Below are 15,666 nucleotides of genomic sequence, written 5' to 3'. Positions count from 1 at the left end.
AGGGTGAGTAATGACTGTGGACATCTGGGTGGCAGCGAGGGTAAACTTCTTTGTCCTTAATCAGGTCACAATGCTCTTATAAATTTTTAACATGACATTGTTACTTGTATGTACACCCTCTTTGTCTCTTGAGGGCTTCGTTTTGGGGAGGGGCTATTATCATCCATGCTTTAAACTATACACTAAATTCCTCCCATTGTTAGCTCGGCCTATGTGTGGAGGTAAGCAAAAGCAGTTAACCTAAAAGATATCGCTGCCCGGGGCCGGGAGGTTAGGAGTAAATTGGAGCTAGTCATCCTCGGCCTCCTTTTCACTGTACATTCTCTCTGCTGGAGATAGAAAGAGAGCTCAGTCTTGGATGCCCACCCCTGCAGGGTGGTGTGGCTCTTGCATTTCTCTCTAGAGGAATAGGGAGTGGGAGATGGTTGTGGACCTGCCAGCAGGCCAGTGTCTCACTGGCATTCTTTTTGTAGATGACAGTGTTCTGTAGTGTGATGTGATGGTTGTGTACCACTCGGCAGCTTAGGTCATTCCTTACTGATTGGAAATCAAACCTGTTTCTTCTTCCTTCTATTGTGAAGCAGCAAGTGACAAGCACATCCAATGGCTCCTAGGGGCAGATGGCGAGGTCTGGGTCTGGATCATGGGAGAAGGCCCTGGTGACAAGCCCTACGAAGCGATCTCTGAGGAGCTGATTGCAGAGAGGGCGCGGCTGCAGGCACAGAGGGAAGCTGAGGAGCTCTGGTGAGGGGTGCTATGGGGTGTTGGGTGGGGCCTGGGCATGGAAGCTATGCTTAGCCCCATACACGGCTAATTCTTGTATTTTTAGTAGAGACAGAGTTTCATCATGTTGGCCAGGCTGGTCTCAAACTCCTGACCTCAGGTGATCCACCTGCCTTGGCCTCCCAAAGTGCTGGGATTACAGGCGTGAGCCACTGCGCCTGGTCTTAATGATGGTATTTTAATTGAGAAATTCTAAAATCATGTAAACAACACTGAAAACTATACAAAATAAAGAACAATTCACACCCACCCCCTAAGGTAACCACAGTGAATGTTTAGTTAATACATGCTTTGTAAATTGTTTTATTCACACCTTGACAAATTGACTTATAGATCCAAAACGCAACTTAAGATTACTATATGGTACAGGTATTTATTATATGATATGAGAAACCCAACTTATTGATCTTATTGATGGACATTTGGATTGTTTACCATTTTTTATATTATAAAAATCCTCTGGCAAGCATCCTTTACATGCATCTTTGTTTTATTATAAATTTATTATTTATTTATCATTTTGTTTTGTTTTTTTGAGACAGGGTCTCACTTTGTTTCCCAGGTTGGAGTGCAGTGTCATGATCAAGGCTCACTGCAACCTTGATCTCCTGGGCTCAGGTGAGCCTCCCTCCTCAGCCTTCTGAGTGTGTGGGACACAGGTGCATGCCACCAGACATGGCTAATTTTTTAAATTTTTAGTAGAGATGGTGTCTCACTATGTTGCCCAGGCTGGGCTTGAACTGGCTTCAAGCGATCCTCCTGCCACTGCCTCCCAAAATGTTGGGATTACAGGCACGCACCACCATGCCTGACCTACATGCATCCTTGTACACTTGCGTGAGTGTAGAAAATCTAGGAAACGGGGTTTCTAGCATAGTTTTCCTGGCTTCCAGAACAATTGTGCCGATTTACACTCCCATGCTTGAGACTGCCTGTTTCTCCCCGTCTTTGCCAACGTTGGATTCTGATAGACCAAGGAAAAATTGCTCATTGTTTTTATTTCAAGTTCTATTGTCATGTGGTCCTTCAGTTTTTCACACAAGCTTATACCTGTGGTGCTCTCTTGGTAGGAGACAGAAGGAGGCAGAGATCACCAAGAAGTTCCGGGATGCTCTGGCCAACGAGAAAGCCCGGATCTTGGCAGAGAAGTGGAAAGTGGAGATGGAAGACCGCAAGGCAGCCAAAGTCTTGGAGGAACGCATCCAGGAGGAATTCAAGGTGGGCCAGCGCATAGGGCCCCTGTGTGCGGCCAACTGATTAGCCCCGAGACCACTGGGACTGGCCTCTGGTTTGGATCAATCCTTGGCCATTTGTTGGTACTGGGTGCTTTATGAGAATAGAAATCTGTCATGTCTGAGCAGGAAGGACATTGACATACCATTTGGGCCAATCCACTTCTTATTTTACAGATGAGGAAACTGAGGGTCAGACAGAAGAGACTTGGCCAAGTTCACAGGTAGTAGTGGTTAGGGATAGAGTCAGGATCAGAACTGGGGACTTTTGCATCCCAAACCACTGGTCCAGAAATGAGGCCTTGTTTGTAATATTCAGGTAATAATAACACTCTTCTGGAAATATTTATGAGGATTCAAGGAGATGATATAGTCACATTTTGTGGTCTAGGATAAGGAGTTATTGGTCTATTGACAGGTGCTGGTTAGAACAAATAGTAGGTTTTCTGGTAACATTGAGCTTTTTTGGTTTTTTTTTGAGACGGAGTCTCGTTCTGTCGCCCAGGCTGGAGTGCAGTGGCCCTATCTCCGCTTGCAGCACTGCAAGCTCCGCCTACCAGGTTCACGCCATTCTCCCACCTCAGCCTCCCCAGTAGCTGGGACTACAGGCGCCCGCAACCACACCCAGATAATTTTTTGTATTTTTAGTAGAGACGGGGTTTCACCGTGTTAGCCAGGATGGTCTCGATCTCCTGACCTCATGATCCACCCACCTCAGCCTCCCAAAGTGCTTGATTACAGGCGTGAGCCACCACGCCCCGGTCAACATTGAGTTTTTTAATGGAGGTCTAGAGTCATCCTAGGGACATGACCTTATACTGCTAGAAGCCATGGCCAGAGTTTGATGGAGTTGTTACCTGTGTGCAGAGAGTCATGCAGCTGTCAATATACTCATGGCATTTTCCCATTTAAAAAATTTTAAAACTTTGTTTTGCCCCCATACTAATTAGATAGTGAGGACATTGGCCTTTTCTTTTCTTTCTTTCTTTCTTCTTTTTTTTTTTTTTTTGAGACGGAGTCTCGCTTTGTTGCCCGGGCTGGAGTGCAATGGCACAATCTTGGCTCACTGCAACCTCTGCCTCCCGGTTTCAAGTGATTCTTCTGCCTCAGCCTCCCGAGTAACTGGGAGCACAGGCGTGCGCCACCGCTCCCAGCTAATTTTTGTATTTTTAGTAGAGACGGGATTTCACCAGGTTGGCCAGGCTGTTCTCAAACTCCTGACCTTGTGATCTGCCTGCCTCGGCCTCCCAAAGTGCTGGGATTACAGGCATGAGCCACCATGCCTGGCCAACGTTGGCCTTTTCAAATCATGTATGTTGCAAATATTTTTATCAGCGTTGTTTTTTTCTTAAATTTGGTTTTAGTATTTTCAGATGTACATAGGATTAAACTTTTAATTGGCTAAATCTATCAGTCTAGTTTTCTTTCATTATTTGCTTCATGCTTAGAAGGATCTGTGACATCACAAGCTTTTAAAAATCTACATTGTTTATATGTCTTTCCTGATTTTATTTCTCTCCAACTAGTTTTCCTTCGCTTTGGAGGGTATTGTAATAGAGGGCTCTTACTTTATTTTCTTCCAAATGGTGAGCCAGTAGTTCCCATATTATTTATTATGTAATCTGTCTTTTCCCTTCTCATTTGACTTGCTGCTGCCTTGATTGGATTCTTACTTTTTACTTACTTGTGGGCCTTTTTGTGGATTTTTCTTCTCTGATTTATTATTCCTGAGCCAGACTTAATTGTTTAATTCTTGTAGCTTTAAAATAAATTTTAACATCTGTTAAGGTAAGAACCCTACCATTACTCTTCATTTCCAAAATGTCCTTGGCTAATCTCACCCATTTTTTTTTTTTTTTTCTGCCAGGGAAACTTGAATTATTTTGTCATTATCTCCCACCCTCTTAACAACAAAGACCTCGGTGACTTTCATTAGAATTGCATCAATTTATAGCTGTCTTTGTGAAAAATGGACATTTTTACACTACTGAATCATTGAATCTTCTTGTTCAGAAGTATGATATGTTATTCAAAGCTTCTTTTTGTCTTTGCTAATTTTTTAAAACACCTTTAAAGGTGCTGACCACCTAATCCCAAACTTTTTCAATAACTTTTATCTATATACCCATATGCTTCTACTTTTTGGACCTTGGTAAAATTTATTTTCTTTAAATGCTATTTTTCTTTGAGATAGGGTCTCACTCTGTTGCCCAGGCTGGAGTGCAGTGGCACAATCTCAGCTCACTGTAACCCCTGTCTGGGCTCAAGTGATCCTCTCACCTCAGCCTCCCAAGTAGCTGGAACTGCAGGCATGCACCACCATCACACTCAACTATTTTTTGTGTTTTTTGTAGAGACAGGATTTCACCATGTTGCCCAGCTGGTCTTGAACTCCTGAGCTCAAGCCAACCACCTACCTTGGCCTCCCAAAGTGCTGGGATTATAGGTGTGAGCCACCACGCCTAGCTATACATTTCTTTTTTAGTTAAATTTTAGGTTTAATGTTCGTTGTTGCTATTGTGAATGAGATTGTACCCATTATTTTTAAACCTATTGCACTTGCTAGTTATATGTTTGGATCCACAGCCTGTGGTTGAGACCCTCAGTGAACCTGAGAGTCTGGCCAGATGGCCTAGTGATCCACCATGAGTGTTATTATTCTCCTTGTTTAATTTTCCCATGAGTTGTAAATTTTTTAGCAGATTTTCCTGAGTTTTTATTATTAATTAATTAATTAATTTGTTTGAGATGGAGTTTCGCTCTTGTCCCCAGGCTGGAGTGCAGTGGTGCAATCTCGGCTCGCTGCAACCTCTACCTCTCAGGTTCAAGTGATTCTCCTGCCTCAGCCTCTCAAGTAGCTGGGATTGCAGGCACCCACCACCACGCCCAGTTAATTTTTGTATCTTTAGTAGAGATGGGCTTTCACATATTGGTCAGGCTGGTCTTGAACTCCAGACCCCAAGTGATCCACCTACCTTGGCCTCCCAAAGTACTGGGATTACAGGCATAAGCCACCGTGCCTGGCCTCTTGTGAGTTTTGTTTTGTTTTGTTTTGTTTTTTGAGACGGAGTCTCGCTCTGTCGCCCAGGCTGGAGTGCAGTGGCTGGATCTCAGCTCACTGCAAGCTCTGCCTCCCGGGTTTATGCCATTCTCTTGCCTCAGCCTCCCGAGTAGCTGGGACTATAGGTGCCCGCCACCTCGCCCGGCTAGTTTTTTGTATTTTTTAATAGAGACGGGGTTTCACCGTGTTAGCCAGGATGGTCTCGATCTCCTGACCTCGTGATCCGCCCATCTCGGCCTCCCAAAGTGCTGGGATTACAGGCTTGAGCCACCGCGCCCGGCCTCTTGTGAGTTTTTTAAATGGAGTATAATGTGGAAAACAGTATTTGGAAACAGTATTTACCCTCCACACATTTTATTTTTTTAAAATTTCAAACATGAAGAAAAGTTGAAAGAAAAAATAAAATGAATACTCACATATTCTCTGTTTAAATTCACCAATATTAACATTTTAACACATTTGCCTTCTCTCTCGGGCAAATGTGGTAAAATGTTAATAATTAGTGAATTTAAATGGAGAATATTTATATACTCATACTCATATACACTTTGTTGTTGCTATTGTTTTACTAAACAATTTTAATGGAAGTCATGGATGATGATACTCTAACCCAGGGGTTGGCAAACTATTTTCTGTAAAGGCCCAGATAGTAAATATTTTAGGCTTTGGGAGCCAGCTGTCTCTGTCACACAACTACTCAACTCTGCTGTTGTAGCACAATAGCAGCTACCGACAATATAGAAACAAAAGGATGTGGGCTGGGCACGGTGGCTCACACCTGTAATCCCAGCACTTTGGGAGGCTGAAGCGGGTGGATCACTTGAGGTCAGGAGCTGACATGGTGAAACTACTAAAAATACAAAATAGTAAAAATACAAAAATTAGCCAGGCCTGTAATCCCAGCTACTCATGAGGCTGAGGCAGGAGAATCGCTTGAACCCGAGAGGCAGAGGTTGCAGTGAGTGGAGACTGAGCCACTGCACTCCAGCCCTGGGAGCCTTAGTTTGCAGATTCCTGATCAAAACCTAAGAAGTTCAGCATGCATCTCCTATGAAGAAGGACATTTCCCTCCACAGCCACAAAAGTCATTATCACACCTATTGAAATGAACAATAACTCCATGATAGTATTTCAAATCCAACCCACAGTGGAGAGATACTTAGTTTATGTTGCTGGGTTTTGCATATGATTATTTAAGTCTGCTGGGGAAGAAAAGCAATTATTTTTATCTCTTTCCTAACCATGAGAGCACCTGCTCTAATTTCTGGCCTTCCTCTTCCCCAGATGGGGGCTGAGCTCCAAATACTGGAAGAGTGGCTCTGTGGAGCTGGAGTCCTGGGGCTCAGCTCACGAGGAGATCATGAAGGGATTAAGGTATGCGTGGAGGTTTTCTGCTCAGTGGTCTCCTTGAGAACCTCAGTGACAGAGTGGGTGAGAAATTGTGGGATGTTCTATGCTGGGGCTCACGAAGGATCACTAGGGCCATCTGGCCAGACTCTCAGGTTCACTGAGGGTCTCAACCACAGGCTGTGGATGTTATTGCCAAGGAAGGTTATGAGTATTATGTGTTTGTTTTGGTTCAAATATTAATTTGCTAAATGTGAATGTTTAAACTTTATTAGAAATAGTGATCCTGATTTGGTATGTCTTCATTTTGAAGAGCCTCAGAAATGCCTTGGAGAAGCTCATTAGGGCAGTGTTAACAACATTAGAACAAGCACTGTGCAGTTGAATGGTCCAGGTTCATGAGCGGAGGTATTTTCTGTTCGCTCTGGCTGTAAGTGCACTGCCCTTTTGCTGTGTGGAACTCTTCATCACAGGAAATAGTTAAGCCTAGGCTGAAACATGATCTGAAAGGTTTCTGTGGTAGGTTAAACGGGATTTGTGGCAAATTGTTTGCCCCTCCTCCCTTTGAGAGGTGGGATCTAGTCCCCCTCCCCTTTTGGCTGCGCCAGCCTTATGACTAGCTGTGATGTGTAGAATGCAGTAGTAATGACTGATACAACTTTTTTATTTTTTAATCCGAGATGGAGTCTCACTCTGTTGCCCAGGCTGGAGTGCAGTGGCATGATCTTGGCTCACTGAAACCTCTGCCTCCTGGGTTCAAGTGATTCTCCTGCTTCAGCCTCCCAGGTAGCTGTGATTACAGGTGCACACCCACACAACAGCTATTTTTTGTATTTTTAGTAGAGACAGGTTTCACCATGTTAGCCAAGTTGGTCTCAAACTCCTGACCTCAAGTGATCTGCCTGCCTCAGCCTCCCAAAGAGTTGGGATTACAGGCATGAGCCACTGCGCCCGGACTGATATAACTTTTGAAGAAAGACTATAAGAGAGCTGCAGTTTCTACTTTTCCCTCTCTTGTGATGCTCACTTTTGGAAGCTGTCCTATAAGAATCCCTACTACCCTAGACTACATAATGTAGGGAAACCCAAGCTAGCCACGCAGAGAAGAAGAGACTACATGGAGGGGCACTGATGCACCAGACACATGAGCGAAGCCTTGGTTCTGCCAGCCCATTCCAGTGAATGACCCCAACCAAGTAATTGACCTCAACTGATACCACATGGTGCAGAAGAGCCATCCAACCAAGCCCTTCCTGAATTATTAACCTGCAGAATCATACACAAATAAATGGTAGTTGTTTTAGACCACTGAATTTTCTTTTTTTTGAGACGGAGTTTCACTCTGTCACCCAGGCTGGAGTGCAGTGGTGCAATCTTGGCTCACTGCAAGCTCCACCTCCCGGGTTCATGCCATTCTCCTGCCTCAGCCTCTCGAGTAGCTGGGACTACAGGTGCCCGCCACCATGCCCGGCTAAATTTTTTTTTTTTTTTTTTTTGAGACTGAGTCTTGGTCTGTTGCCCAGGCTGGAGTGCAGTGGTGCCATCTCCGCTCACTGCAGACACTCCGCCTCCCGGGTTCACGCCATTCTCCTGCCTCAGCCTCCTGAGTAGCTGGGACTACAGGCACCTGCCACCATGCCCGGCTAATTTTTTGTATTTTTAGTAGAGACGGGATTTCACCGTGTTAGCCAGGATAGTCTTGATCTCCTGACCTCATGATCTGTCCACCTCAGCCTCCCAAAGTGCTGAGATTACAGGTGTGAGCCACCATGCCCGGCCTTAGACCACTGAATTTTCTGGTAATTTGTTATTCAGCAGTAGACAACCAAAAACAGCTTCACCAAGGGATTTATGCATGGGTTAGAGATTGGCTTAGATAACCAACCTTCCTTTCCTCCTTCCTTCCTTTTTTTTTTTTTTTTTTTTTTTTCCACATAGGGTCCGGCTCTGTCACCCTGGCCAGAGTGCAGTGACGCAATCTCAGCTCACTGCAACCTCCGTCTCTTGGACTCAAGCCATCCTCCCACTTCAGCCTCCCAAGTAGCTGGGACTACAGGCATGCACCACCATGCCTGGCTAATTTTTGTAATTTTTGTAGCGATGGGGTTTCACCATGTTGCCCAGGCTCATTTGGAATTTCTGAGCTCAAGCAATCCACCCATCTCAACTTCCCAAAGTGAGATTTTTATTGTGTCTTTCAACAGTAAGGTTCTAACATTCTGAGTTTTGCTTGTAGGAATGTACCAACAACCTTCATTTAATACTTTCTTTTTTCCTGAGAATGTAAGGGGAGGCTGTTTGTTGTGGGGGAAGAGGGGAGAAATAAACTACCGGCTCTCAAAAGCTTACAGGGTGCCAGGGGAGAGAGAGACAACTCCATGAGCAACGCTTAGTCCCAACCACCCCCCCGGGGAGTATAATGGAGGGCAAAGGAGTAACTTTAGAGGTCTGGGCATGAGCAAGCACAAGAGACAGAAAGGAGAGCTGTAGAATGATGAATGGTCTGCTGGAGGGAGAGAGAAAAATTTCATGATGGATGGAGCCAGACATAAGCCTGGAAAGGAAGTAGGGTGTGGAGCTCTTAACTGCTACATTAAGGGGGTGGACTTTACTCTGTGGGCAAAGCAGTATCTTGATACAGAGAAGGGTGTGGTCAGATCAAGTTTTAGGAGCACAACTGATGGCAATTATGTGATTCAAGTGATGAGTTTTCAGGCAAGGAGACTAGTTAGGAGATTTTTGCAATGGTCAAGGCCAATGAGCGAGGGTCTGGACAAAATCTATGACAATGAGGAAGGAGAGAAGGGGATGGATATAGCAAAATGGTGGTGGTGAAATCAGTAGGGCTTGGCATCAATTAGATGTTGGGGTGAGGGAAAGCAAAATGCCAAGGCATCCAAGTCCCAGGCTGGGAGATGGGGAGATGGCAGTATCCTCCCACCATGGGGAGCTGGGGAGGGTGTGCAGGTTTGCAGGAAGGAGAAAATGCTTAGACTGGCTCCACTGAGGGATTTTTACCCCACAGAGAAGGGAGATAGGTGGAGGCTTGAGGAGAGGTGACAGCTTGGGTGAGAAGCTGGGTGATGGAGAGAGATGGGCTGGGCTCAGTTTCGGCAGCTCATGTTGAGGATGTAGGCAGGTTCTGCTAATTCTCCAGGTCATGGAAAAGGTAATAATGACAACTGCATTCGAAAATGGAAAAAAAAAATTCCGGAATTTTTGTATTGGGTTACAGAGGGAACTCTGAAGATGGAGACAGCTGGAAACCAGTTTTTAAAAACCATTCTGCTGTGGCTGGTGCCATTTGAATGTAATTTACGTGCATATAAAAGTGTTCCTTTAGAAAAAAGGAGATCCTGAGGCCAGATAAAATTTGCATTTCTTTCCCCCATGCTTTCTTAACTCCTAAAATTGCTTCTGGACATTTCTCCTCTGTTCAAGACCACAGAACACAGCTCAGTAGACATCCTGTGCTCTCCTTCCACCCGGGGTCCTGTGACCTTCCTTCTCTGCTTTTAATCTCCCTCCCTCCTCCCACGCCTACCTCTTCCCGGTTTTACTCTTAAGGAACAGACGTGGTTGATACTGTTCAGTTGTATATATATATTTTTCCATTTTCTATTCAAGGCCACTCTCTTTTTTTTTTTTTTTCTCCTTTAAGTTTGGAGTTCATTTTGGCCACTTAATGAACTCCTATACAACTTTAAAATCGATTACTGCTTTATTTCCAATAAGATTAGAAGTGATGGGAAAATTTTCTACTTCTCAATTTTCTCTTGAAAAGTTTAGACTTTACCAAAACTTCTCTAGGCAAGGCTGACGCCGACAAAACAACATGATGTGGTGTACCCAGTCCCTCCTGGGGATCATCACAAACCCTGTCTTCTCTTTACCTGATTGATAACTCATGCACTTGTCTGGTCAGCATTTATGGAGCACCTGATATCTGCTGTGTCCTGTGCTGTGAGCTGGCAATGGAGGAATGAACAGCATAGGCTTGGTTCTGCCTATGATAACACTGTGGTGTTATTGGGGCCAGACTAACAACAAAATGAGGATGCCTTTATCACCTGAAAAATGATGAGGTTCATAAATTTGGAAAGGGGAGCTTTACTTCTCATAAAGGGTTGCAGCCTGCAGGTGGCTATTCGGAGAGGCTGGGAAGCGCAGCTTCTGGTCAGAAGCTGGTAGCAGGCACTCTGAGGCAGGGAAGAATGAGACAGGAGTTTATGCTGACCAGGTTAGCTGAGTCTACATATTACAATTAGGCCCTATACATCGAAAGGCAAAGCAGAGGGCATGAAGGCCCTCAGGATGCATCCTCTGTAGACTGGCCAGAACCACTCTGTGGTTGGTGGTCTCTTATCAGGAAGGAAGGCTGGTCAGTTGTTGTGTCAAAACCATGAAAAGGGAGGGCAGCATCAGGCTGTTGGTTGATATCAGTCTTTCAAAAGGGCTGGTTTCTGTTTAATCCTTAGGGAAGAAAGCCTAATGGGTGGTTACAGAGGCAAGTCTGACCTCCTCTCCCATCATGGCTGTGAACTCAGTTTTTAAAGTTTCTCAGGGGTCCCCTTGGCCAAGAAAAGGTCTGTTCAGTTGCTTTAGGGGGCTTAGGATTTTTAAATTTTTTTTCATCTTCCAGAAAAGGCCTTTGTCTTGATGACATTTTCCACAGGACTGTGGCAGACCCTGGCCTCTGTGGGTTCCTGTGGTGTGCTGTTACTGATGGGTTATGAGGAGAAGGGAGATTGAATAAGCTGGACAGCTCAGAGGGCTTTGGGCAGCCAGAGCAAGGCGATTAATTCCCAGGCAGAAGGGGAGTGTTTGCATATCTGGCCTTTTGGCTGCTAAACCTCAGAAAAATGGACTTTTCTTTCAGTGGTATCCGATGGGTCGGAGAATTCTGATAGTTGCAACAACAATGAGAATTTTTAGGCAATTTCAGCTTTGAGCGTTATTTTAGCAAGACCACATGTAATGCTGTTTATTTGTAGTTGCAAAATGTTTTCCTTTGTCATCCCCATCCTTGTGAAGAGCTTGCCTTTATCCCAGTAAATGACCAGTCATTTTCCTCTGAGACGGGCGGTTGCTGTAGGCCTCTGGTTCCCTGGGTGGTGTCCTACTCTCCAGGTGAAGAAGAACTGATTGAATGTGGCCCTACCATTTAACTTGCTGATTCCTGTTAGTCACAGCCAGTTGAAGTAGGACCACTGCATTGTAATCTGAGGTGGCTAAGGGCCACTCATCCGCCATATACCAGTCATACACTTCCCCACTGTATGCCAGTCATTTCCTGGGCTCCTATCTCCTTGTTATGGGCTGAGTTATGTCCCCGCTAAAATCCATATGTTGAAGTCCTAACGCCTGGGACCTCAGAATGTAACTATATTTGGAGATAAGGTATGTACACAGGTAATTAAGTTAAAATGAGATCGAGTGGGTTAGACCCTACTCCAATGTGACTGCTGTCCTTACAAAAAGGGAGATTTGGACACAGACGGGCACACACTCAGAGGGAAGGCTGTGAGTGACACAGCAAGAAGGCAGCCAGCCAGGGAAAAGGTCCTCAGCATGAAGCCAACCCTGCCACACCTTGACTTTGGATTGTAGCTGCCATGATTGAGGAAATAGAGTTCTGTCGTTTTTAAGCCCCCTCAATCTGTGGTACTTCGTTATGGTGGCCTGAGCAAATGGATACGTACCTTATCTGCACAAGGCAGTGGCAGCACGCAGTTGACGTCTCTCTGGCTCTGACAGGCCTTGACTGTATTTTCCCTGAGATCTGCTTCTGCCTGGAAGACCCCAGCGGGTCAAGGGTGGGTCCTTTGGTATATTTAATTGGATCAACAAGCAGATAAAAAGAGATAACTATGCATTTTTACTCCGTTGTTTTAAAAATGACAAGATTTTTGTTCCTTCTGACATGACATAGACTGGGGACTTTTCTCCAATTCAATGATTAATTTTTTAATGCTAAAAATAGACAAAATTCTGACTTCCTTATGATCCACTATCTAAGAGCTGGGAATTAAGGGCTAAAGAAGGTAAGTGACTTCTTCTAATTGTTCACCAAATACTTTTTCATCTGTTTTTTCCAGGCTACCACCTCCCTCCCTCTGGCCAGAAGAAGAGGGAAAGTTGAAAGGGAAACGTTGGGGTGTTGGGGTATCAGGCAGAATAAAGGGAGCAGGAGGGAAATGGGGAGATTAAGGAGAGGTCTGAACTCTGAATGGTGGGACCTGCAGCCAGGGTTGCCCCTAGGGTGTACAGAGCTGGCAAATATTACCCTTTGTAGTCTTTGTTTATATTAAAAATCTGAGTCACATAAAATCAGCCTTTTAGCACTATTCTGGTGACCCAATCTCATGTGATCCTGTGCTAAAAATACTGTGCTGGCCTGCAGGATTCATCTGTTTGCTAGGCTACCCTTCTGGAACCAGGACCCCCACACTGGGGCCCAGGATGACTTCATAAATAGGAATCCTGGAGTTCTTTGGGACATCTGCTCAATCCCTTGATAAGGGAGATGATCAGAGAGCACCCTGAAGGAAAGAAACAGGGAGTCAGGCTCATGTAGAACCTATTCTGGGCCTAGGGCACCTTAGCTGGACACCACCACCTGCCCTTACCATTCCTGGGGGTCTATTTCTGGCCAGTCCTGAGGGGAGACTTGAGGAGGAAATTTACAAGAAGGTGCTTTAAAGCATGGGTTTCTGTGAAGCATCGGGCTTAGGCCAGGAGCCCTGCTTGCTGCGGGCAGTACTGCCTGCAGCCTGCTCCCCTCCAATTCCTGGAATGCTGCAGATGATACCACCCAGGAAGGACAGAGGAGAAGACACTGAATAATCTCAGAGAAAGGGCCTCTAGATACTTGCATCTGAGAGTCCTGCAACATGGCTGGTTCCTCCTACGATTGCCCTAGAGCAAAGTCCTCCTCCCAATGAAGCCTGGAGCATGCTCTCTGAGTTTCCTATTCAGATATTTACTTCTCTCTTGAATATGAATAGTCAGGGAACATCAGACAGCTGAGGAAAACCTTTCACATGTATGACAGGCACCAAATCAAACAAACTTAAAAAAACCACACGCGCACACAGAGGAAACAGACCTAAATCAGAGTACGTGGGAAGAAAAAGCTCTAAAATCCTCAGAGAAATGAGTTATCACATTCATAAAACAAGTGCAAGATGCAATGAAGAGAAAAGAACAACCAAAGAATAAGAATGAGAGCTTGGAAATTACACATGTGATAGCTGAAATAAAAAACTCAGTAGAAGGTTTGGAAGATAAGGTCAATGAAATCAACCAGGAAGTAGAACAAAAAAGACAGCAGATGGAGCTGGACACAGTGGCTCACGCCTATAATCCCAGAACTTTAGGAGGCTGAGGTGGGCGGATCATCTGAGTTCGGGAGTTCGAGACCAGCCTGGCCAATGTGGTGAAACCCCGTCTCCCTAAAAATACAAAAATTAGCCAGGTGTGGTGGCATGTGCCTATAATTCCAGCTACTCGGGAGGTTAAGGCATGAGAATTGCTTGAACCTGGGAGGTGGAGGTTACAGTGAGCCAAAATTGTGCCACTGCACTCCAGCCTGGGTGACAGTGAGACTCCATCTCAAAAAAAGAAGAAGAAGAAGTAAAAAAAGACAACAGATGGAAAGCAAGAGAGGAAAACGATAAGGCAGTTAGAAGATCAACTCAAGAAGACCATTATTTGACAAATAGGAGCTCTATAAGGAAAAACAAGAAATGAGAAGAGAAGAAATTATCAAAGAAATCCTAAGCAAAGATGAATTAGACTGGAAAGATAAGAAGCTACAGACTGAAAGTACCCCCAAGTGTCCAACACAATCAGTGCAAGAAAATCCACACCAAGGCACATCATATTAAAAAGTTCAGAACATCGGTGTTAAAGAGACCCCAGGGGCTTCCAGAGAGAAAAATAAATGCCTTGTGCAGAAGAATGAGAATCAGAGTGGTAGTTCTGGATGATAGAAGACAAAGAAGTCTTTAAAATTCTGCAGGAAAATTATTTTTAATCAAATTCTGTGCTCAGCTAAATTGGCAGTTACATGTAAATGTGGCATATAGACATTTTCAGACAAGACTCAGAAAGTGTCTCTATGCATTCTTAGCTGAGAAGTGCTAAATGTTGCTGCAAAATGGCGGAGTGTTCAAGAAAGAAGCAGGGGCTCCAACTCAAGGAAGGTTGAGAGGTGTGTCGGTGGTGGGTGGATGGAGAGGAGGCTTAGGTGGTAACCAGTGCAGATGGGAGAAAAAAAGATGGCACCCAGGGTGGCGTGTCCCTTGGAAAAATAACTTTTGTATTGTCTGTTATAAGAAAAAGCACTTGGTTAAACACAGAGAATGACTTACTATATCTGGGAAAAATTTGGGAAAATTCAATATTCAGCTTCGAGATGTATTAACCCAGGAAAAACCAGAAAAAAGGACTGGAAAGAAAAGGCTTCCATACCTAGCATATTTTACTGAATTTAAGTTACCATTAATAGCAAAACATATAATTATTTAAGAGGAAAAAATTGTTGCTTATTAAAAAGCAAGCTGTAACTTGTAAAACACATCCAAATTTCAGAGATGTTACAAAGTTAAAAAAAAATGTACTTTTTGGAATTGATGAAAATAGCATGCTATTTGGCTTTGCAGCAAACTATTTTGATGCTGATTATTGATTTAACCACAAATTATGAGGCAAATTTATTGTGAGGCTGAGGAGAGAAAAAGTATGGAGTATGGGTGTTCACCTGTGGGAAATGTAAGTGCTAAATATGCATGTGCCAAAAAAGAAAGGCAAGATTTAACATCTAGATTGATAAATTGATAAATCAAGGATTAGCAGCATTAATCAGACATATGGACATAGCCCAACAAAGGAACAGCTAACATAGTTGAAAATGGTGGCCTCCAGCATTGGTTTAAGGTTGGTTGGATTGGGTTCTGGTGAAGTTATTTAGAGACTGCTGATTTTCATTAGCAGCCTGTGGTCCATAATGCACATTTAGCACATACATATTACTTTGATGTAAACAAAGGTAGAAGAAAATACACACAGACACAACCTTTTTAGAGCTCAGGAGTGGGACAGAAATGGGAGATTTAGGGCCCTCAAATCTACTCTCTCTTTAAGATACTTTATCCAGACTTAAGGTTAAGACATAATCATACTCTGCTTCACGGGCTTTCAGGAAGAGACCAGGCGCCCCTCACTGTGTCCTTCCTCCCT

At 44.3% G+C, this 15,666-nt stretch overlaps 1 protein-coding gene across 2 annotated transcripts in view; it reads left to right on the top strand.

Moving 5' to 3' along the window:
* SH2D4B (SH2 domain containing 4B) overlaps positions 1-15,666 on the top strand; it is a 111,139-nt gene that overhangs the window by 34,478 nt on the left and 60,995 nt on the right. For both annotated transcript variants that reach the window (XM_050803586.1, XM_050803585.1), the window contains exons 2-3: positions 582-744; positions 1,854-2,001. In XM_050803586.1, coding sequence (XP_050659543.1) covers positions 582-744; positions 1,854-2,001 — 311 coding nt within the window. The remainder of the gene's footprint in view (positions 1-581; positions 745-1,853; positions 2,002-15,666) is intronic.

The sequence above is a fragment of the Macaca thibetana genome, chromosome 9 (genome assembly GCF_024542745.1).
Source record: "Macaca thibetana thibetana isolate TM-01 chromosome 9, ASM2454274v1, whole genome shotgun sequence".
NCBI classification, from domain to species: domain Eukaryota; kingdom Metazoa; phylum Chordata; class Mammalia; order Primates; family Cercopithecidae; genus Macaca; species Macaca thibetana.
The sequence above is the reverse complement of the archived record's forward strand: the minus strand, read 5'-3'. Positions and strand labels throughout refer to the sequence as shown.